The 25,758-nt window shown below is 32.0% G+C and overlaps 1 protein-coding gene across 6 annotated transcripts; it reads left to right on the top strand.

Moving 5' to 3' along the window:
• Nucleotides 1-795: 795 nt before the first annotated feature.
• LOC108042959 (neuronal acetylcholine receptor subunit alpha-7) lies at nucleotides 796-24,886 on the top strand. 6 transcript variants are annotated; one of them, XM_017121473.2, is made up of 16 exons: nucleotides 798-1,165; nucleotides 1,357-1,505; nucleotides 5,740-6,328; nucleotides 6,924-7,063; nucleotides 7,223-7,267; nucleotides 7,329-7,438; nucleotides 7,552-7,732; nucleotides 7,826-7,901; nucleotides 8,124-8,318; nucleotides 9,680-9,766; nucleotides 17,563-17,672; nucleotides 21,111-21,265; nucleotides 21,381-21,497; nucleotides 22,282-22,435; nucleotides 22,613-22,756; nucleotides 22,815-24,886. In XM_017121473.2, exons 3-16 carry the CDS (start codon nucleotides 6,175-6,177, stop codon nucleotides 22,821-22,823), a joined length of 1,677 nt encoding a protein of 558 aa, XP_016976962.1. In that variant the 5' UTR covers nucleotides 798-1,165; nucleotides 1,357-1,505; nucleotides 5,740-6,174; the 3' UTR covers nucleotides 22,824-24,886. The 6 variants fall into 6 exon arrangements, with proteins under 6 accessions (XP_016976963.1, XP_016976964.1, XP_016976962.1 ...); XM_017121472.2 differs by having other exon boundaries at nucleotides 1,336-1,505; XM_017121471.2 differs by having other exon boundaries at nucleotides 798-1,254.
• Nucleotides 24,887-25,758: the final 872 nt, after the last annotated feature.

Raw genomic sequence — 25,758 nt, 5'->3', positions numbered from 1 at the left:
TTGCTCGGGATTTTGCCATCGTTTCTATGGCAGCTATGTATATGATATTGTTGTTCGATTTTAATTTAATTAAAACCTTAATTCCATAATATTTAAATATTAAATCTTAAAGAAAAAACAATATAGGTATATTTTTTTGAATTTTTTTTCCGATTGTTCCTTTGGGAGCTTTTTTTTTTGTGTACCGTACTCTTGAAGCACTGACTGAAACTTGCCTTGCCATCCGTCGGTACGTAAATGATGTTAAGTCATTCTGGTCTGTTGCATCTGGGTAACTGGAGGCTATCTAAACCCCCTCTCCCCCTCCCCCTTATTCAATTAAAATAATTAATAAATTAACAACATTCAGTTCGCTAAATTAAAATTGTCTCTTCTTTGTGCCACTATCCCCTGTCATGCCTTACTAACAAACTCTAGTAGTATATATTTCCCTTAATAACAGTACCCACTATCAAAATTCACCAAAAATGTTCATATCCATGGGCAGCATGACAGGATGGCAAAACAAACGCTTTTGGACCACCACGTGGTGTCCACTGCAGCATCAACATTTGTTGTCCCTCCTTATTTGTTTACTTTTCCTAACATTCCGGCGAGGCGTGCGCGATGCGACTCGGGACTCGGATTGGGGGCTAACAGAGCGTCCGAAGGAGCCGAATGGAGGATGTTAGCACTCGTTTAAGGTCACAGGAGCGTCACAGTCACAGGAGCTGCACAGGATCTGCTCAGGAGCTGCTCAGAGCTCAGGACCTGCCGGCACGATGTCGTCGGGCCACGTGTCGCTTTGGAGTCGGCCTCAGTTGCAGTTGGAAAGTCGAGCACGTTTCGTGGTGCTGTTGTGGTAGTGGGATATATATTTCTGCGGTATCGGTCGGGCCTTGCTATTCCGCCTGTGCTATCACAGCCATTCAGTCGAGTGCGTGGTCGTGAGCGAATCGGTCGAAGTCACACAGCTTGTGCCAAAGAAGGAAAATATATATATTACATAGCCAGCACAAACAGCAGAAAAAAAAGAATAAGTTAAAGTATAAGTTATAAGATAAAGTTAAAGGAAAAACCGTGCGAAATTAATATTGAATGTGAGAAATCAGTGGGAAAAATCTGCAAGCGCGCCGTAAAATGTTTACATGAGAGTTATCACAGCGGATCAACGTTTTTTTTGAAGGTGTAACGCAAAGTAATTTTTTTTTTTGATTAGTTTTGTGCTTTACCAGCGCCATGAATCCGTGGCTCGCCAAGTTCCTTGAGCAAGTGGTCAGTAATGAAAATAAACACCCGTATTTACGGTGCGAGTTCCCCATTGCTATCCATTCTCCTCGTTGGCATTTCATTTAGAAAACTAATCATTCGCCTTAGTGTTTTTGAAGCAAACTTTTTGGCCAAGCTATTGCGAAGGCATCATCGCCAGAATAACTTGGGCAAGTGCTATGAAATTAACAAACAAATAAGATGCAATTTAAAAGGAGCTATACAAATTTTTCAAATCTATGCAAATACGATGACTGGTGAGTACTGGCATTAAATCTCTTTATCATGAAAGGGCAACGTTTAATGTTTATTTCTTAAATCAACAACATTTCTGTTTATTGAAAAGGGAATAAAGTTGACTTAGGACAAAGGGAATTGTGAACTACATTTTTAGATAATCAAGGACTAAACACAATGAACCATAAATTGATTATTATTATTTATTTTGTCCAAATTAGTTGCTATTTACATTTGAACCCAAATATTTTTTCTGGTTTTATCCTGTCGCTAATACAAGTCATCAGCCTTGACTTAAAATGAACCTAAATTATATTTTAATATTGGTTATCTATAAAGTGAAATTAGAAATAATGGAATCGACGGAAGCCCCAATTACAACAGTGTTCATACTGCTATTCAACTATATATAATTACTTTATTTAAAACAACTTTATTTTTAGATATCTAGGTTGGTACACAATACAAGCTTGTTGGCCTCAAACATATTTCTCCACGAATTAAAATGTGGGTGCCACAGTTTATCGAGTCGAAAAAGTTTTATTCTTCTACCTGTTACATACTTTTTCTATAGAAGTACCATTTTCACCCTGAGTTACTAATATAAAAGTAAAACATACGAATGTAGCTTAAGTGTATTTCTTGGCTGCTATTCATCAGCAAAGCACAAAAACAAACAAACAAGTCAGCTGCGCGGCACGCACATTGTAAATCGCTAGGATTGACTGCATCTGAACCAGTGTTTAAATGGAAAATACGAGTAAAGAGAAAGGAGGTTTAGTTCGCATTTCTTATAACAATGTATTTTTAAACCCATGCTTAAGGATAATGCTACCATAAATTTAATATTAAAAAAAATGAGGACAAGGTAGCTCCCTAGATAGATAAAGTATTAAGTGATAATGAAGAAGGACATGCATAAAGGGACAACAACAAAAAATGTTCGGGCTATCCCCAAAAGTCTTTACTAAAATGTTTTGTATACAAATGTTGAATAATTAATAAGTGTGAACATTTTAAATTGTCAAATTATTGAACTTATCAGAAATAAGTTTTTGTGATTAATTATTATTCAAAATTTAAATAGTTAAATCAGTTGTTGTCCCAGATATCTCTCCCAACAAATATAAAACCCCGAAGGCTTCGATACATATTTTTTTTAATTTAAATTTGCGTATTATTTAATTCTTGAACCTCAGCTATTTTTGACCCACGCGATTTCGTATGTTAATGTGCAAAGTGAAATTACAAATATGAAGTCAAAAGGTAAGTGATAACAGAAATGTGGTTCAATTTTCTTTATTTGTTATCATATAGACCCCTTAAAATACCTATTAATGCTGCTGGCTGCTGTTCCTTTATTTTGGCTAATTATTGCATGGCTGAGTGAATTAGGGGAAAAAACAGCACGTCGTAGGGCAGGTTAACATATTAAAAGTCATTTCTGCTTTTGTGTTTTTGAACTTTAAAATATTTTTGGTGAAAAAATAAAATAAGTGAAATTCTGTTTCTTTAACTACAACACTTGTGATTAAGGTAAAACAAAAGGATCAAAGATAAATTGAACTATTTTACCGTGCCTTTTGACTTATGGTTTGTTAATCGAAAAAAAATAATTGTAAAGGGTATAATCTTGGATTTTTATTTGCTGATAACAGCCCATAGGCATAAGGAAACAAAAATTTAATATTCAATAATGAAACAAGGTTTTTTGAAATAATGTATGAAATCAATTACCTAAGCTAAATTTCTTTCTGGAATAAACGAGAATTCTAATTCTTAATACACGTTATTGCTATCGTAATGCTTTTCAATAGTTATAGTCGGAGGTATCTAACAAATCTAAGCGAAAGTCTCTTTGTCCCAAAAAACTTTTCGATTAAAGTCAAGAATTATATAATTTGTTTTATGGAAAATAGCTGCACATTAACATATATAAATTTATATTATTTATACAACAATTAATACGTGTAAAAATGCATTAACTCGAGACTTTCTACTTGAAGAATTTACCTATACTCACTATATTACTCATTATTCATATATAATTTAAATTAGTTCAAGCTAAGTTAGTTCGGTTGTCTATTAACCGGAATTAATTATCATACACATAAAATATTACAAATTTCACAAAATTGTAAGTAGATTTATTTTTATTTTGAATACATGTCAAATTTATCCAGCAAATATTGATATTATTGAAAATGTAGCATATTTAACATTCAAACCTAATGTTTAGATATTTCTAGGACACCCCTAAATAGGTCCCAAAATATTAGAAAATGGTCTGTCATAATTTATTCACTTACTCCGATTTAAAAAGGAATTTTTTCAAATACTAATATTCACTTTGTTTTAGAGACTTTACTGAAACAGCTTTCAGGGGCGCTCAATTTTTTCTCATTAAAGTTAGTTTATTACAAATTCAGTTTGGTTTGCTACTAAATTTATAATGTTAAATTATTTGGATGTAGGTTAACCGAAAAATGGCAGTAACTTGGGAAAGCCGAGGTTAATAAGCCCTGAAAAAGTCTGTATGTTCGTGTATTGGGGTGTATTGTGTTGTGACCCGATGCCGCAAAATTAAAAAGGTGCATTGTTAGATATTGCCAAACAAGTTAATAGTCGACTTTTCAAAAATGAGGAATCTCTGAACCGTAAAATGTGAGTCACTGGGTAGATTCTGGTCTTACTTTGTAAAATCTGTTGCTTTTAGGAAGTGAAAAATAATCAGATAATGCCCAAATTGAAATTGTTAGTGAAATAATGAAATAACTTTGTAAAATCTGTTGCTTTTAAGAAGTGCAAATTAATAAGATAATGCCCAATATAAAATTGTTAGTGAAATTAAAATTCTATAAATGTATCTTTAAATTATTTGTTAAGCTTAAATATTTGTAAGTAATCAACGAAATAAGGTCCTATAGAAGTCTTTGACAAAAAAAAAATTATTATCTGCACCGAAGACTTTTTGCTTAAATTTTAACTTTTTACTTCTCGTATTATTTAGCCGCCCTATATATGCTTGATTAGAATGTAGCGCTATAATAAATAATTTCCAATTTTCAACTTCCATTCTTGTGAACTGACTTACATGAATCAAATCGCTTTGAATTTATGGGAATTTTGCTATAATCCAATTTCCTATTTGTAAATCTTTCACCCGATCCATCTCTATCTACACAAGGCTCATCTCCTGGTGTTAACTTGTAGTCCAAATATAATTTGTTTTATCCCAAAGTAGTAATTTCAAGAAATTTGTATTTTTAAAACAGCAAAAATAATTGATATCTGCATTTTTACAGAATGGAACTTCATTTTGAAATGTGCTGACTACATTTTGCTGCAAATTAAAAATGCTGCAAGAATATATGGAATATGCCTTACAAGTAAGTGTTATTAAATTTAAATGATATTGTTATATGTTATTACCAAATATTTGTTACAAGACAGCACTCCAGAATTTGAAAGGAAAATGTATCCAATGATTTTAAAGTACATTATAAAATGTCTTTTTGTAGATTGCTCTGCATAGCTTTTTGGATACGGATCTCGATGATCCGTGTGGGATCATAAAATAATTAAAATCATAATAATCAAAATAATGGGTGTGGAGGCACCTTAATGGCACAGGATTCGGACACTTTGTTAGCGTCTTTTAAAGTTAATATAAAATGCAAGGAGTGACGTTGAGTAAGTTAAGCCGCACCCAAGGATAAACATAAACAGCCAATATTTATTATCATTTTTATTTTCAGGTGTGGCATCAGGCCATTAAGGAATTGTCGTAATCATTGTCGTTATCCTTCAGTTAAATCAGCCCTTTAGCCGGAAGACCCAATGGAAATGCTTTTTACGAGCTTTGCACCAAAAAAAATGTCTAGTATTTTTAATAAATGTTACATTTTGAAATCATATTATATATTTGCTGTCTTTATTAACTGTTTCAATTATATAGTTAAGGTCTAGAATTTGGTTCGATGATTGCATGATTTTAACAGATAATATTCACCACCGAGTTTCTATACAGAATCAAAAAATACACCAACGGGGAAAGTCATTCAAATTCCAAGAGTTACGAGGGCTACTTTCGTGTTTTTGATTTAAAAATTTCCGATCCTCGTTTAAGTTCCACGTGGGTTTAAGATTTATTTCTTTGTGAGATTTTAAATCATCCAAAAAGTCGCATACCTAAAACTAATCAATCTATTTTGTGATGTAATTAAATTGATTTATTATAATTTTTTTTTACAGCCTGTCAAAAATGTATCGCTGTGTAAATATATTCCGAAATTGTTGGGAATAAGAAAGGATTGTACAATCAAGGCCAAGAAAACATATTAGAAGGAAACTAAACCAGAGGCGAAACAATATGAGTAATCAATCAAAATCAGAAAGCTAACGAAAAGCATTAGATTAGAAGAAAGTCAATGCCGCCAAAAAGTTGGTCGACTGCAAACGAACGAGTACTCTGAATGAAAAGTGGCCAAAATTCAATTACGGGTGACTAGGGAGTTCTATACATCGACAGAATCAACTAACCAAACCGGACCACAAACAAAATGCAACACTATGGAAGTAAAGTGAACGGAGGCTGAGGCTGAGTCCTACTGGATACCTTCTGCGCCCATTAATCTGTCGGCAGTCTGGCGCTGTTGCTGGTTATCGGATCCAGGGGTTAAGTAAGATATGAAGAGGCAATCACTTAGTCGGCTGGACAATCTATTCTGCCCTAGTCAGGAAAAAACCATGAGCTTCCCACAGCCGCACACATTGTCGGAAGCCCCTGCCAACGGTGGTAAAATGCTGGTCTATGGCCTGGGACTTCTAATTATGATACCAGGTGAGTAGTATCCATGCTCAATGCTTTAGGATCCTTTCAAAGAATACTTTTATCACATTCCTTAATGTTTCAAGGACAGATCAATTTAATTTTAAATTTAATACACATTACGAATTACTTGACCAATATTCTTTGTACATTAATGAAGGTATACTCTTCTTTAGTAAATTTTAGTAAATTGGAAAAAATGCGATTTTGATCATTTTAGAATGGAAAAACATGCGAAAGTATTTTTTTTTTTAATTATTTATTTTCTTTTCAATATTATAAAAAGGAAAGTTCCACTTCCTCATTTTCCATAACATTCCGATATGAAAAATGTTTTAAAAAAAATTCAAATGTGTTTGAGAAAGAAATATTTAAAAGCCAAATAGTTGCACTGGGCTATATTGTTAAACAATTTCTAGAACAAGAATCCGGTTGAGCTTCGAAAATGATCAAACTTTTAATTTGATACTAGTGCAGAATCGGATTGTTATGAATCGAAATCGATTCGAAAATTTCGATCAAATTAGTTTTAATTAAACAATTTTAATTAAAATTTGTTTAATATATTTTGGCTTTTCCATTTATTTTTATCCTATTCTTAATATAGCTTGTACGGCTGGACCTCATGAGAAGCGGTTGCTGCACGCCCTCCTGGACAACTACAACAGCTTAGAACGTCCGGTGGTCAACGAATCCGATCCATTGCAATTGAGCTTCGGACTAACACTCATGCAGATTATCGATGTGGTAAGTTAAGATTCGTTGAACAACATAATTGGATCAAATTCAATAACGAATAGGGCTGTGGGTTATATATTAAGTACTCAATAGAGAATAGAGCATTAGAGCTATTTACTTGTTTTATATTTTTTTTATATTTCTACATTGACTCATGTTTTTTTTCAGGATGAAAAGAATCAGCTGCTAATTACGAATATTTGGCTTAAATTGGTAAGTTATTTATATTTTAGCTCAAGGATACTTTAGAATTCTTCTGCTATTATTTTCTTAGGAATGGAATGATATGAATCTTCGTTGGAACTCCAGTGAATTTGGCGGTGTACGAGATCTAAGGATTCCACCACATCGCCTTTGGAAACCGGATGTTTTAATGTATAACAGGTATGCAATTCATTGATAAATATATATTTCTACAATTCCATTATTAAATGATAAATAATGAAATAGTCATTGTCGCGATACTCCATTAAAGCCAACTAATTCTCTTTTTTTAGTGCGGATGAGGGCTTTGATGGAACATATGCAACAAATGTAGTGGTGCGCAATAATGGAAGCTGCCTGTACGTACCTCCGGGTATATTCAAATCTACTTGTAAGATCGATATTACGTGGTTTCCATTTGACGATCAAAGATGTGAGATGAAGTTTGGTTCATGGACCTACGATGGTTTTCAGGTAACTATCAGTTTCTTTAATTGTTATAACACTTCATTGAACACTCTATTGAAAACTTTTATTTACTTGAAATTTGATTTTTCTATTTGACAGCTGGACTTGCAACTACAAGACGAAGCTGGCGGAGATATTTCCAGCTTTATAACAAATGGTGAATGGGACCTGTTAGGTAAGTTAAGACTACTGCCAGCGAACCCTACACAGTTCAATGCCGTATATTATAATGTTTTAAGCCTCTAATGCTAATTAAATATAATTTATTAATTTCATATATAATATTTTCTTCTCTACTCCATCCACGAATCATGTGTCATTAAAACAAAACCTCCCCCCATTTATTAAAAAACACACATGTTCGAACTATACAAAACAAAAAAAACTCAACAAACAGGTGTGCCCGGTAAACGAAATGAAATCTACTATAATTGCTGCCCAGAACCTTATATTGACATAACATTCGCCATTTTGATAAGACGCAAGACATTGTACTATTTTTTCAATCTGATTGTGCCGTGCGTACTGATTGCCTCCATGGCACTGCTAGGGTTTACACTACCACCAGATTCTGGTGAAAAGCTTTCGCTTGGTAAGTGTCGTCCAGTTGTTCTGGCTTGATCTGATCTCCCTGCCCTTCTATCTCTATCTCTGTGTTCACAAATTATTACAACAAACAAAAACCAAAAAAAAAAAAAAAACAGTAAACCGGTTCGAGTTTAGAACGAAATGAACTTTATTACCTAGTAGTCAAACAGATTATGCAAATTAAAATGCTACCTTCTTTTACTTCTTGTTTGCTTTTGTTCTTAGACATGCTAATGCATCTGGAGTATCTATTGGAATTTAATGTAGAACTTTTGCATGCTCTGCAACACATTCTAGCCACCAACTGCTCAAAAGATTTCTTCCTAATGTTCCTATCTTAGAATATTTCACCATGCCAATACAGAATTAACTAAAGGCAGTGTGAAAATTATTTGATACCAATGGAAGCGTTCGATTTTTGCATTTTTATTTATTGGACCCGGTATCCGTACACTTATAAGATTCGTGAAAGTGTATGTAGCACAAGTAAGGAAACGATTCAGATCTTATCATATATATTATTGATCGAAACTAATGTACTGCACATGCAGATTTTGTTTTAGTTTTTTTGTTCATATTAAAATAAGTTTAAAGGAATATTTTGAGATATTTTTCTGAAATTCCTATCTCAAAGAGCCTAAGTTGTATGAAAAATTACTGATCTATATTAGCCATTCGTATTAATTACTATACTTTAAAATTATAATGATCTGTTTTAAAATTTTTTAAATTATCCGGTTAGATGATATAAAATTTAAAAACGACAAAACAATTTTTGACGGTTTATTTATTTTAAAATCCTAATTTCTTTTTTAATTGGTATCCAAATGATATTGGGTTTTGAGAGCTCCTCAAAATGTATTGATCGAAGCCATGTGCGAAACGCTTTCAACTTCCTGTCACATGCAATTACACGAATATTATACAGACATGTACAGGGTATCAAACGGATCTTGAAACCCGATTGTGAACTTTATGCTAGTAAAACTTGTATTGCTAAGGGGGTGGGTGAGGTTCAGTGCAGAAAATACGGTAGTAGTTTTTTATTGACGGCAACGAATGCGATAAATGGAGGCGACAATCCTGGCCAAAACATTGGACATGCAAGGCAGCAGTCGCAAATGCAGGATCGCGAGCAGCGGAATCCGCAGGATCAATGGTTCTTACAATAATATTTTGTTACCGTAATCGTAATAGTGCACGTATTTAATGTGTAAATATCAAGGGAGAGTACATATATAGATGACTAACAACATTAAATTTAATCTTATTCCATGCCGCTGCTTCTGTTCGTCCTGTTCGTCTCGTGGGACTCCCGAAATAATCATTTGGGCGGCGCTTTATCCTTGTGCTGCTTACTTTCAGGAGTCACAATTTTATTATCGCTTACAGTCTTCCTAAACATGGTGGCGGAAACCATGCCAGCCACTTCTGATGCGGTGCCACTGCTCGGTAAGTACATCGTGGCCAGAACTCCTGCCATTCCCAGAGTCTACGTAATTTACTGACTAAGTTTCTAAACTAACGCACTCTCAACTCATTTAGCAATCATCCAAGATTCTTCTTTCCGCACAGCTTTGGCGTCTCAACGTTCAAATAAAACATCACTAACTTTATCTTTTGCCTTTCCTTGTAAGAAATTATATCTTTGTGAATTGGGGCACACATAAAGGGCTAAAATTTAGCTTCCCAAAATAAAGAGACCACAATCATCGATATCCCTTAAAGAAAAAATAAAAATAACCCTACCAAGCACATGCATAAATACATACAATCATAAAAGTAGAGAATTAATGAAAATGCCTGGAGTTAATTTTTTTGTTGTATTAAAGTTGCATGTTGGTACAATTTTGGCATGTTACGCACTTTTGACACAACACATTTTTAATGAAAAGATAGTTTCATTTTAATGGGAAACAATTTTTTTTTGTGTTGATAAATACATTTTTCTTGAAGTTTTCGCAATTTAATTTAGATGATATCCAATGACTATGAAATCTGGCCAGATTCCTTACCTCACAAAACAAACCGTAGACTCATTTTGACCAAAGGTATAGTTATACCCGGTACTCAGTTGTTGAGATAGGAGCATTTATAAATAAATGCAGTGGCAATCAAAATATTTCCTCATATACGTGTGTATGTTAGTGAATTTATAATGATGGTGCTGATAATGAACATAAAAGATAAAATATATATTTCATAAATAAAATATATTGGAATGATTCATTTATTCTATTCCAGTTTTATGACAGTTGTTTTAATTTATCTCAATAGTATCAATATTACTGGCCTTGTCAGAAGACAAGCAAAATTTTCCAATATCGATTCTAAAATTGTTTTAATTATTTTTAAATAATTTTAAAAAATCCCAATCCAAAGCTATTTAATGATGGTCCACGGAATAAATTTTCAGCAATTGCCTGTAATTATATTTAACGTTTTTTATTTATTTAAGTTTAAAATTAATCTATAATTTCGATTATCTTCAAAAAACAAGGAAAAAATAAATTCACAACTACAAAATAAATAAAAAATAACTTTAATAAATTCTATTTTTTTTTGCTTTTAATGCTATTTCCCCACTGTGCACTGTTAATATAGGCGAGTACTAAAGAACGATTTCATGTTGATATTTTTTTTTACTAAAACCCATACTCAAATCAACAGTTATTTAAATTAGGAGCAATATTTTTTTTTTTTTGTAATTAAACTAAAGAATAAAAGTAGTATACCCGGTTGTTAACATATCTTTAAATCTAAAAGCACATGTAAATGTATTTCGTTTCATAAATTGAGTATGGGGTATTTCTTTCTAGACATAAGCTTGTACACTTGTGAAGAGCCTAAAACTAATATATTTATTGACTATTTTGATTTCCTTTGCATGCCACCACCTAACATGTAACATCTTACTACTGCACATTTTGTTACCTATTACTACATACTTTCATTGTATATGTCTATTTACTATGCAAGGTCCAAGCAATCAAAGTAAAACAAGCTAAAAACAATAACTCAAAAACACAACTTTATGAATTAACATATTAGTTTATTAAAGTTTTACTATTTGTATACCTGTTGTATGCAGCCGAAGTAGAATTATTTTGTTATACAACTCAAAATAAAATCGGTAGGGAGTTTTAATTTATGTCCGATCTTTGAGATCAATGCGACTAAAGTGCCAGCACAAAGAACTTTTGTTTTGTGTATTTGTAATTTTCAAGTTTTTTTATTTCTATATTTGCGTTCTTTGTATTTAAGTAAGAATTTTATTCTTAAACATACATACATACATACATTAATGGATTCATTCGTGTGAACTTATTTGGGATATTTCAAGTCTGACAAATTCGGATTATGATGTGTTTTTGTTTATGTATTTTTTTCGTTTTTGTTAAAGATTTGATGTTTTTTTGTTTTTTAATTGTTTTGTTTTTGTTTCCGCCAGTGAGATTTTCCCAAGGACCACTACCACATAATGTATGCGAAAAAATGTTCTTGTTGGCATGAAGGAACACAAATGCCCGCCTGACTTTTCCATACGTCAAGCATCGAACAGAGGGTAATTGGTTTCTACAAAACGAAACCAGTTCAACCCTTTCTTTACCACGCAAAATACACACCTCAAAACATAATCACTCACACGTATATAATACTAACACGAATATGACCACACAGTTATAAATTGAGATTTATATTTTTGTTCTATCCATCTGCGTCACAAAATGCAATATTTAACTTTAAAACCAACTAACTGAAATAGGAACGGATTTAAATGGGGCCAAATAAACGAACTTAGTCTGGAATTCACAACGTTAAAGGTGGCAGAATTTCCACATACATGAACTTTGGTGAATCTTTTTGAACTCTATCTATGCTTATTTTTTCCTTACTTTGCCCAACTTTTCCGCTACTTTTTGGTAAAGTATTTAATTAAAACTCTCTGTTATGTATAACTGGTGTTCGCCGAAAGCAGTTCTGACCCTAGAAGGTATTAATATTAATCCAGGAGCTGTCTAGGTATTTATTAAATTTAATCAGATTCCAAATAGACATATCGAATAAATTTGCATTTCCAGAATTTTATTGTCTGTACATGCCGAAAATTTAGAATAAACTAGTCCTATTGATGGGCAACTCATCTTTGCGATTACAATATTTATTAATTGTTTAAGCCCTTGCTTGCAGAATGTTTCAGCCAACAATTTTTAACGTAATAAAGGGGACCATTTCCTATAAAGTTTGGATCACCAGGCGAACCGATTTAAGCATGTTCGTCTGCCTGGAAATTTTATCAATGCGTTTTTAAGTTAATCAAAATCAAAATCCATAGGAATGATGAACCTAACCATTGGTCAAACTATCAAAGATGAATAAAAGGGTTACTTTCTAGATGTATTTTTTTATAGCTGTAATAGGAACTGATTAAATATCGTTTCTAGTGTCAATTAAGTAAAACAGATTGTTTATTTGCTAGGAATAATAAATTATTTTAAAATATTCCTAATACTTAAAAAAAATTATTATCTTTTGCGAACTTAGACCGATAACTCTAATTTTTTTTATAAATTTTCTCTTGTAATTGTGCTAAACAATAAAATTAGGAAATATATAAAAATATATAGGTATAAAGAATAATTTTAGTAAGTTATATTCAGGATATTTTTATTCATATTCTTAATTCAATGGAGTAAATCACCCTGAAAAGGCTGTCGGTAAACATTCGTGTGCTGTTATCAAATTTGATTTTTTTTCTAAATTAGTTTGCTTTTATGTTGTTTTTCTGTTCTATTTTTACTATTTCAATAAGTTTCTAAGTGTCTATCCAATCTATAATTTATCCAGCATACTGCACGAATATATAATATATGTGTATATCAGATTAAAATTACAACAGTACCCAGAATTTAGTGAACAGTTCTAATCGCAAAAAATTAAATGGGTAAGTTAGTAATATATATATATATATGTATATTCGTGCACATTATTAGAATCTAAACTTGAAGAATAATTTTTTCAACATAAACATCTGACCATTTAGAGAACTTATAGTGTTCATTATGTCGTGTCGTGTCTATAAAGATCTTGTTTAATTTCATCAATAATTCCGTTTTGAATGTTGCTTTTGTTTGATATGTGCAAGCGTTTTCAAATTGGAAAACAAATTACTTGTCTTTCACTGCATTGCTGTGTATCGTATCAATATAAAAGTTCAGAAAGTTTTGATAGAAAAAAATTGAATCGGTCCATGTTACAGTATTAATCTCGGTATTGACACATAAAAGAATTTTCGCTGTTAGAAAAGGAGAATATTTTCTACCATAATATTTAGAGGGGTTATTAAGGGCCTTTTTTTTTAGGCGACGTTATAACTACTAATTTCTTGTATGGATTTTATTGGACGTTTCTTTCAATAGTTTTTTATAATCGAGAGAATTTATGAAACAGTTAGGACGAAGCGTTTCCGACTCCAGAGAATATATATTTTCTTGATCAGCAACTAAGTTCACATATGTCCGTGTGTCTGTCCGATTGATCAGGGAGATATCGGAAACTAGTTTATTTTAAAACTTGGCCGCTCCGATTACCAATGCATTTTTATTTTAACTTTGGTTGTTTTCTTTATACATCTTTTGCATTTCAAGCGGACAAGTTGTATCTTAAAAAGACGGTAATGGGTATCTTATGGAAGGGACACTAGACTACAGAGTAGTCAATACATATAAAGATTTTCGCAGACTATTTCTTCCACTGACATTTTTGTGTTGGCTAATTACTTTTTTACTATGCTATCTCTTAAGTTTCATTACGTAGTAGTGTGGTAAAGCAATAGCACAAATATTTTAATTGTGTTACTTTCCATTGTTTGGGCAACTCATCATACCAACTAAATTTCTCACACAGTATTATACACCATAGGCTAGAAGAATTCCCCCTCACACTTGTAAATAAACCACAACAACTACTATCATATAACTCTCCCAGACAACAAAAATTTATAAAACAAAAATGTTGCTTTAAAGAAATTTAAGTAATTATTTTGTTATGCTATCCTATTAACTGGTATTGAAATTCTGCCAACCTTTTCCGTAAAACTATATATCTCGAAAAGCATTTCCCTTTGGGAACCATACAGATCATAATGGGCATATATACATATGTAACTGACTATTCTCGTACCTATAGAGCTGGGAAAACATCGATGTGTGGTACCATCTATGTTCTCGATTGTTTACTAATAAACATTAAACAAATTTATTTTAAAGTTTGGCTGACTTCTGTGAAACCCAAGTTTTCAATGGTAAAGAAATGATTTTGGGTTCAAGATGTTTTTATTGAAAATATATAATTTTTAAAGCAAGTAAAAGTTTTTGTTAAAGAGCAATGAGTAGCGGGTATCTTATAGTCAGGGATCTCGACTATTGCGTTCTTTTTGGAAATAAACAAAACCAAATTGTATCGTTCCATCGATAAATGTTGCAAACTGGAAAGAGTGATATAAATTGTAATGCAGTCTAAAAATACATTCACAAGATAGGTAACCTATTCTGGAGCCATATCGCTTATCGCTAGAATTTTACTCTATTTTTTCGATCTTACTTGTAGCTTTCTTGTCTCGTAAAAAAGATTAGTTTCGAAAAACAATCGATGGTTCTAAAAAAAACCTTATTGATAAAGACAAACATTATCATAATTGATAGTGCCATCTATGGTTTTCCAGCTCTGCTATATACTTGTTTTATTTTACTTTTAATTACATATTTGGATAACCAAAAAAAAGTTTCAAAATTAAAATAATGTTTTTTTTTGTCCGGTATTGAACCCCGAAAACTTTAATTTCAAAAGCTCCCAAGCCATTCGTTTTATAACTTCAGGGTAAATTGGACTGAAAATAAAGTTTTGTATTTTATAAATATGCAAAAAAAGTTTATTTTGTTGTATTTTAGCAAATGTTTGCATACTTTAGAAAAATGTATTTTTTAAGTATACTTGAAAGAATATTTGCAATTCATACGCTTAGCGGAACGTGTGTGCCCCAAGAAACATATTAGCCAAATTTTTTTTAACGTACATTAATGTGACTCCCCTTAAAAAAAAATCAAGACGCTTCAAAATATAATATGGCAAACTTTAATTGATTAAAATATGGCGAGTAAATTGTAGACTGAAATATGAAAAATGTAGAAAACCTACAGCATCAGTTTCTAGCAAAACATTGCCATTTATTTCTTCATCAATGCGCATAATACAAAACAAATGACATTTAACATTAACGTTAATCCAAACGCTTTAACCAAGCCAATAAATATCATTTTAATAAAACTCATAAATGCCGTCATCCAAATCTAAATTCCCACATTAACTTACAACAACATGAAAAACAAGATCAAGAACAATAAAAACAACGAACCGTATGGAAAATGAACACAGACAAAGTAAAATATATTCATAAGTCTAAAAACTCAACTATTAAGAAAATTACCAATTAGATCTCGATTTTTAAAATAAAATGATGATTGCGGATAATTGGTTGTACACTTAATGACGAAAAAATGGTTGACATCACTCTCCCCCAGATTGAAGGCGATAGCCAATTAGAACCGTGGCAGCTAAACGAGTAGTTTAGTTCAAATGCCCAAATCGACCTCCAACTAAATGTTTAGATACCCAATTATTCAGCCACAATGGAGCTGGAGGACGCATTGAATCGATCACAGTTTTGGGAATGTCAGTGCCACTGATGAGTTTTGGTTAGTGGATGCCATGAGGGTCAGTGGAGAAGTTTTTACTTAATTTGTTTTTTCTTAAATAATCCTTAAAAGGATACACCTTCTTTAATACTATGCCCACACGCCTAAGTTATATTAAACAAGAGGAAATACAAAGCCCACCCTGCGAACCTTTCTCTATCGCGAAAGTATAGTGCTCTGTTCCCTTCGTTGACTTTCCTTTACCTTGTCACAAAAGTGACTTCTACTTTTCCCTTGTCTGGATCAATGTGTAATAAATGAGCTCGAGAAGTTTGCTATAAGATACCGCGGCAGACGGCACTTAATAATTTGATGTCGTACCTTACATTTTATTTTTCCCGCGACACTCAGAGATTCTCAGAGTGGGTAATACACACACAAGAAGCAGGTGGGTAGGACTTTATTAATATTTCAGTGTTTTTTTTTTCTCAAACAAAAATGTGCGTTATGCCTTTTGTTTACAACATATTCAGCCTTCATTCAGTTTCCGTTCTACTAATACAAATTGCGGTGTACAAAATTGCTACCTGTTCTAGTTTCTGAAAAATTATCAAATATTTCGACTTAAACATATGCGTTTTGTAATAGCAATTTCAAATATTTCGCTAAGAATGGCTCACTATATCCTCGTTTCGCCAAATATTGAAATTTTAAGATATTGAATTATCAGCGCAGCTTTTTTTTGCAATCATTCTTCAACTTTCCGAACATAATTGTAATCATGTTTGTACATTTAAATGAAATTTTTTGTCGAATTCCATTCGCAAACGAACACTAAACAATAAGGCTCTAGTACTCACATCTGCAGACAACGAATTAAAAGGAACTAATAACTGTAAAATTAAAATTTTTTTTTAAATCTTGAAGAGTTTTGTAATTTTTATAAAAGGTTTTTGAGACGAAACGACTCATTGTGACTATTAATATCACAAATCAAACTTAAAATAAAAACCTCGCTTTTTGGAACTGAGTATATCTTAATACAAATATTAATTTGACAGTTGCTTTGCATTAATTTGTTTTTTAACACAGGATAATTATCAAACCATTTTTTATACATTGGGGGATGACTTTTTTGCGTGAAAAATATTGTGTACGTACTGAGTACTGGGCTTTATGAAAAAACTACCTTTAAAACGTAGAAAGATTTAGAACGTAACATATATTAAATAGAGTTTCCTGCAAAAATGTTGTTTAGCAAGGCAACAACTACATTGAATATTAAGATCATGATGTCAGTGTATGTTTTTATTTTGTAAAATTATTTCACTTAAATTGGGTCGAAGGTGCGGAAATTTGTACTTCAAGTTTATGTAATCAGAAATGGGAACAGGTGGAAAAAACGAACAAAAAGCACTTTAGCGAACACTTATGCAAACACACTTACACTTATATATCTCTTAATGCGTGATCGATTAGGAACTAGGTTAAGAAAATTGTAAACAAATCGAAGAATAATTTTTACAAGTTTGTGTAATTTTTGTGTCCTTCTAGGAACTTATTTCAATTGCATTATGTTTATGGTGGCCTCATCAGTTGTGTCAACCATACTTATCCTCAATTATCATCATAGAAATCCAGATACGCATGAAATGAGTGAATGGGTAATATTTTTATATTCAAATTAACTTTACTACTTTCATACATTGTAAAAATAAAACCAAAACAATATAATTTCCCTTCCACATAAATCACAACATACTGATTATGTTTCAAATTGTTGCATTACTCCACTGCTAAACATTTGTATATTTATTGTTTGTTACAAATGTGTTTTGGCTTACCAAAATAAACAAATCATTTTAAACCTATTTAATTGTAAATACCTAGGATACCAATAATAAAACCATAAATTTGCATTAACCCATATTTTTCGCTCATATAGACACCCAAACTCAATCACATCAATTCACCCAATGACTTGCAAGATATACTCAAGCAAAGCATGAGAGACCGAAATTAAATTACCTATCTGTATACATATGTCTTCTACAATATTCCACTCAACTTACTTAACAGTAAGAAAAGGATCCAATCCAGCAATGTGTCCATACACACATCTCAAGAAAACACTAACTGTTTCACTTAAGAGTTTTAAACGTAATCATAATCGTTTATTAACCTCTAATCAAGATCTATCAAATTGTGTCCGAAACGACAAAAATGTTTGGTAAAACGGTGAGAAACGATTTCAAAAGTGCTTTTTAGAATTGGCAACATTGTTAACAATTAATTGTTGTGAACAAAAGTGAAGACATCATCAAATTCAGCGCTTTCATTTTGGTTATGATATACCGATTCAGCAACTAACACTACATTTATGCGCCTTTCTTCGTTCTAAATAAAAATGTATCTGAGTTGATTATTGCATAATAGCAACAGATTTTTTTTATGTAACGTAGTAAGTCACAAAAGCTATTTCTGATTAAAACCAAATTTGCTAATAGAAAGACAGACGTTGCCACCCGAAAATCTGAACTATTGATACATTTATATTTATAAAAATTACGGGCGTATAAACGCAGTTACCAATATGTACTTTTCCATTTTCTATATTTTATAAATACCCTTTATTTTGAAAATTAATACTTCGATTTACTACTGACTTACCCCAAATTCTTCCTTTATAAAAAGGATTATTCCGGATCTTTAAATACTCTTAAAATAAGATATGACTTATTTTTTTAAACTTTCTATTTAATCCAGTCCAATAAATAAAACGTAGTTTACTCATGGATTTTTTATAAGATTATGTAAAAACGTATATTGCAAAGATCGCAAACTCCATGCTTGACATAATGTGGATTTAGACGAAATCGCGTTATAAGCTCCGTATAAACGTATTTTTACGGTTTGGCCCAAGTTGAGAAACTTTAAATCAAAGGACATCGAATTCTGTGAAATGTACCCTTTTAAATGCAATACAGGTATGTTTGTATAATGTAAGACTTTATATACTGCCATAAAACAATTTAAAGTTGTAATTAAAAACAAAATATTACTACCTAAAGAAAAGCAAAATAAAATTTCTGTTTTTGTATACGTTCCGTTTTTCCCATTTATACAAATTTATATTTTGGTTTAGAGTTCTGATTTTAATTTTTGATTGAAATAATTTGTTTTTGAAATATTAAAAAATATTTTTCAGGTTCTTAAAAAACAATTCACAAATACTGTATTATGAATTATTTACAGATATTTAACTTTGAATCTGTGTTAATTAAGTGTCATTTGATATCCATCAATAAACACTGGCCAATTATACATTTTACCGAAAGATTTTGAGGCTACGCAAAATATATAATTAATACTAAGTTGTAGCCAACTATTCGTTTGAAAGGTAACTCCAGGTTACTTTGAATAATACTTCCATTAGAAATAGGGTTTTTGAGAATGTTCCAGAAGGCTTTAAAGCTGAAACTAGACGGTCAGAGGGACTTGCTCATATCGAATCGTGTGGTGATGCTGATCCAGAATATATACATATACTTTTTGGGTTTGGAAATGCTACTTTCACTGCATTACACTGGTAATATCTGTACCCAAAGCATGTTTAAATACAGTAACTATCGGCTTATTTTGAAATAAAAATGTATTGAAAGTCAAGTTTATCGGGTGGCAAAGTACGTATTTCTATTCACAAATAAGGTTTTAATCAGAAATGGCTTTTGTGACTTATTAATTTAAAAATAAAGATGTATTTCTGCTATTGTTAAGCAATAATAGACAATCAATTTATTTTTATTTCCATATAAAGCTTGCGTTTATGCATAATATGTAATTATCCGTCCAGGAAAAAAATAAAAAATGTTCTGACAACTTTTCGGCAACTTATCCGACTATTGGAGTACAGTTTTATTGAACTTAAAGAGGTATCAATATGTTCAAACGATTTTCCCATCGGTAGTAAACTATTTTCATAAAACAATTGGTTTAAAACTCTTAAGCATTTATACTACCTTTTATAAACTTATTTATCAATATAGCAAAGAGATAAAAATATATTTTATAAAGACTTTATAAAGACTTTACAAACAATTTTATTATACAAAATGTTTTTAAATGTAGATCATGAAATAAGAATGAAAGAAGTTCTCGAAACTTTAAAATTGATATAAAATAATATTGCTGCAACTCTTCCATTAATAATTCAAATATTATAAAATAAGTTCACAACCCTTCAGTAGTGGACTAAAAATACAATGAATTTTCCTATCGACAGAACCACAATGTTTTGCAAATGTGTAGAGCCATTTCATTCATATTCCTTGATTTCCTTTTTGTTTCATCCATATACACATATAACTTACATACTTAAGAAATCGTCTACCAACAACAGCATCAATAATCACACAAAAATATTTATTTTTCAACAAAAACTCTGGCCAACAACTACAACTACGCAAACCGGCAACTCAACTACTTTCAACGCAAATAACTCAACTCAATTGCCTCTTCAATTGTTTCTCTATATATATGTATATCTTCCTCTTTCTACATGTGTATCTCTCTATCTCTCTCTGTTACTTTAACTATCTTAACAAAAAAAAAATTAATAATATTTAAATATCAACATGGCGAATACAACAACGACGACAATTGCACGTGCCAATAACCTATACAAAAACCAAAAAACCAATCGTACATACTCATTATCGCTCTACCCAAAATTCACTATTACCAACAACGTACAAATGGTATCAATATATTACCGATAAATACATATACGACGAACTGATTAATAATCTTCAAACTTCAATAACTTTCATTCTGTTCATCATCCTCGTTTTCATGCTAATCCAACAAAAATTAAAAAAAAAAAAAAAAAAACTGTTGTTACTAACGTGTCCATTACAAAACGAAAACTCCACCTGAGATAACAACGATAAAAAAAATGAACACTAATCATGAAATTTAAAAAAAAAACATAAACCTAAATGGCCTTCATATTAAAAAAAAAAATACTAAAAATTCGTATTGCTATTATTTTTAACCGCATTACCCAACTACACTCCGTCTCTCTGTCGAACTCGCACACACAGATAAGAGTAATATTCCTTTATTGGTTACCTTGCATATTGCGCATGCAAAGACCCGGACAGGTTGGCTACGAATGTCCGCCGCCGCCCTCCTCTTCGAGTTCATCTAATTCCGGCGAGAAAAAGCAACAGATTCAAAACGTTGAGCTTAAGGAGAGGTAAACAACGACAGTCTCAATCTAGTATTTTTATTAGGACTTCACGCGCCCCCCTCGTGTGTTCACTTAGATGCTTCTAAAAAATGTCCCCATTCCATTCCACTCCTGAACACAGATCCTCGAAGTCTCTGCTGGCCAACGTACTCGATATAGACGATGATTTCCGCTGCAATCATCGATGTGCGAGCGCCACTTTGCCTCACCAGCCGACATATTACAGGACGATGTACCGGTGAGTTTCTTATTCTTCATTACGGAATACAAATCACGTATTTAGTAATTAATTAATTGTCACTGTAAACGACAGTCCACGTAGTGACGAAGCGCTCCATGAGTGACGATGGTCAGATCGAAAAGTACCGTTATTCATAGCAGGGTTGTATTCTTCCTAAATATACGCATCATTTGCTCCCGTTCTTCGTTCAGATGTTATTAAAAAACCTGATTTTGGGGACTTATTAAAATACAAGTTTTTGTGTCTATTGATGCATTAAATTGAGGCTCAAGGGTCCTGGAATCATTTTAAAATTGTATTAAACAGCATTTTTAAGAGAAAAAACGAAAATGTAGTATTTTCTTAGTCGAATGTAAAGTAATTTTTCGTCACAACATTTGATATCAGAGATTTTGTATATAAAACGAGTGTTCGTCACGAATTTCTTACCTCGTTATGATGTGTTTTTCGTTTGATTATTACTATGCGTAAAATGTTTTCATTACAAGTTTATACAGCTTATATAAAAAAAATATATATAAATAAGAAGATCCGGATGAACTTTTTAATGTACAAAACACACAAAATTGTATCTGTAAAAAGATTTAATTGATCTTTCCGAAATAATGCAGATTAATATAATTGGAAATTCAAATTTAACTTTGGGAAAAAATATTTTAAAAGTATCTACATTTTATCCCATGTTTCTATTAGGGGGTTTTCTGGGTCGGTGATCAAAGTACGATTACCTCAGTTAAATTACTATTCTAACATTCCAAACGTACTTATGCTAACACTACAGGCAAGGGGATGACGGCAGCGTGGGACCAGTAGGACCAGCTGGTCCTGTCGTGGATGGACGCCTGCATGAGGCCATTTCCCACACCTGTCTGACGTCCTCTGCGGAATATGAGCTGGCGCTGATCCTCAAAGAGCTACGTTGGATAACCGAACAGGTGAGAGTGCACTTCTAATTAATACCGATGATAATGATGTGACTGGGTTACTTAACAAAACATTTCAAAAACATTTGTATGTAATACCCACGTTCTAATGTTCCTCTTCTTTAACTTATTTTTTATTATTAGCTATTTTATAATGTATTTTAATAACATTTCTCGTCTTTTTTCCAGCTGAAAAAAGAGGACGAGACAAGCGACATAACACGAGATTGGAAGTTCGCTGCCATGGTCGTCGATCGTTTGTGCCTTATTATTTTCACCTTATTTACTATTATCGCAACACTTGCTGTATTATTTTCAGCACCACATTTCATTGTAAGTCCTTGCGAGAGTTTCCCATTTCTAGACAGCCAGTAACGCTTTTGCATTGCAGTTCCCGTAAACGGAAATGCGTGGCAAGGAAAATCTAAGCGAAAAGTGACAGACCACAAGAAGTTGGTGGTTTTTTGTGAAAGCCAATCAAAATATTAGGAACATAAAAAAAAAGAAAGAAATTAATTCAACCCGAACCCAAGCTTTTCAAACTGAAATACTTTGACCGTCAAAGAGTTTTGCTATTTAACAGTTTTATATTTTTAAAGATGTGTCTGATGGTTATAAAATATTATAATGAATTGAGATAGTAACGTATGTACGTATGTGAATGCATTTTGTATAAATAATAAAGTCGGGATAATACAATAACTGTCTGGGCATAAATGTACGTTGCCGTGTACATTGAATTCGCCCGTGAGATACAAAGCAGAGGTTTCTTAATCGCGGAGCGCTCGTAGATGCAATCCACCTCCCTCTATAATTGATCGAGGAGCGCCAAACACATTCAACCAGTTCAGTCGAATCGACATTTAAGGATATACATATATGTATACAGCTTCACACTATTATTAAATAAAATTAGTAATTAAATAGTCTGTATGTCACGTTCAAAAAGTTTTCAATTCAATTTGCTTAACTACTTCAGTTCCACACATTGCATTGTATAATTTCTTAATTGTAGTTTTTTTTACTTTCGACCCCAAATGCTATACAATTTTGATAAATGAAAAAGTGTATACAAAATGTGTTGCTATGATATAAAATAGATGAGGAATACGTAATTCAATCAAAAGAAATTTAAAGTGAACGAAAACAAGAATTGATAGTGAAATTGTTCCCGGTAAGAAACTAAACTGCAACACAAGAATGTCATTAATCCGAAAATGATCGCACAATAAATTCATAAATACCTTACAAGCCGGAAAAATTGAAAAACACAGTTTTACACAACGACACAGGTCACAGTCGTGAGAGAAACAAAATACTATTGAACAAAAAACAATACTTGCTAAATTTATCAAATTGCACTCTGCAACTAACCGAAAATACGCAAACATGAAATTTCTTATACAGAAAAACACTGATTGCATTTTAAGAAGATATGCAGTGCAGATATATTAGGCACAGTGCACAGAGGAATGAGAAATATTTGCTAGCAATTAGACGAAAAACAAATAGAGGCCAATAGCTGTCACACATATTTCACTAAGTATTTCCTGCTGGTTCGTCAATGGTTGAACGCTGCGTTAAAATTAACTGGTGCTAGTAGGCGCCAAAATTAGAGTAGTTTTCTTGTTTCTTTTTTTTTTGTTGGAGTCCAAGCGACTGCAACGATTTTTCAAACATGAAATTGGCTATCGTAAAATATCAGCGCCTATTGCATGTGCTTTTTAAGATATTTGTAGCGCTTGTGCCTGATTCAGCCAGTCATTTTCCTCCAGCTGAATAATCGGCTGGACATTAGTGGATGAACATTTTAGCTAGCAAAGATGTTTTTCTGTCTGAGTACTGGACTTAAAAGCGAATGAGCATACCTTATCTTAAAATAAAAAAAAAGCTAACATAATTGGCAAAAACATAAGCTAAAATTGTATGATAATGTTAAACACAAGTATAAAGTTAACTATTTTTAAATGAAAAACAATTAAGTGTCAAAAGCAACGAAAGCCGAATATAAAGAGCGTTAAAAAAGAAATTTCAAAAGAGTATAGTTTTCAGAGAGAAAGGATCGCAGATATTCATAAATACGAGCAAAAATATATCACTACAGTCAAACTTCCATAGCTCAACCTTCCCTAACTCAAAGTCTCTATAAGTCGAACTAGTTTTATTGGAAACAGAGAGTATAGATACACGACAAACCAATTCTGAATAATAAAGTCTCCATAACTCAATTTTTTTGGTGACAGAAGGTGGTTCGTGTTATCGAAGTTCGACTGTATCTTTGAATTCCCAAAACAAAAAAAGTGCAAGTTAGAATACAAGTTAGATTTAACACATTTTTAAACTAAAATTAAAACAACAGCAAAAAGTTAACAGAAAATTAATGAGAACCGTAAAAAACTAGATTAAAAAAGTATGTAAGACCGAAACTGGAAACAATAAAATGTTTACATTTTAGCTAGTGCACATTGGATCGACTTGAAACATTTGGAACATGGTATAAATTTTGAAAGAAATTTTTGTTTAAAAAATATTTTACACACACTACCAATAATTACTAATTTATTTAGTTTTAATTTTTAAGACACGACTAATGTCTGACTAAAAATTTGTGGGGTAGAATTTTTGCTACCGTATTTTTAGTTCTTTCAGTTTTGTTTATTCATTTTTGGATTTCGCATGAATTAAATAACGTCAAATTTATTTTTAAGCTCTAATAACATTTAATCTATTTAAATGAACATTTTTTCGTAAACGCAGGAAAATAAAATAATTACTCTCGTTTTCTTAATTTTTGTTTTGACTTTTTTTATAATACTTATATTGGGACCTTTATAAAATCGGATCATTTCAAATACTCTGATAAGTAAGTACTACACTTTTAATTTAAAAAGAAGAACAAATAACTAATTTTTGGCTGTTCATTTTAACTTTATATAAATATATCACTAATAAAAAAGGAAACTTTGGTGGATTTTTGATCACCTAGTGTCGCGCTATTTGAAAAGATTATTTACTACAAGACAAAACTTATTCTTTAATTAAAATTTAAAATTATTTGCCATCTGACCGCGACGTTGCCAGACCCCTTATTCGGTTCGTGTCACCACTCTATTTGCTTGCTGTTCATAAAAATGAGTGTTGCCGGAATGGCCTCTGTCTCAATAGACAGAAACCCATAGAGGGCGCTGTCGAAGTGAGTACTAAGTTTAGATTTTTCCGCTAGGTGGTGCTTAAACTGGGCTCGCCAAAATATGAATCCAACAATGATAATGGATACTATCGTTTGCTGGATTTATTTACCAACAGGGTACAGTAATTGGGTCTTCAGCCAGCAC

Source organism: Drosophila rhopaloa, unplaced genomic scaffold (assembly GCF_018152115.1).
Source record: "Drosophila rhopaloa isolate 14029-0021.01 unplaced genomic scaffold, ASM1815211v1 contig_3, whole genome shotgun sequence".
NCBI lineage: Eukaryota > Metazoa > Arthropoda > Insecta > Diptera > Drosophilidae > Drosophila > Drosophila rhopaloa.
The sequence above is the reverse complement of the archived record's forward strand: the minus strand, read 5'-3'. Positions and strand labels throughout refer to the sequence as shown.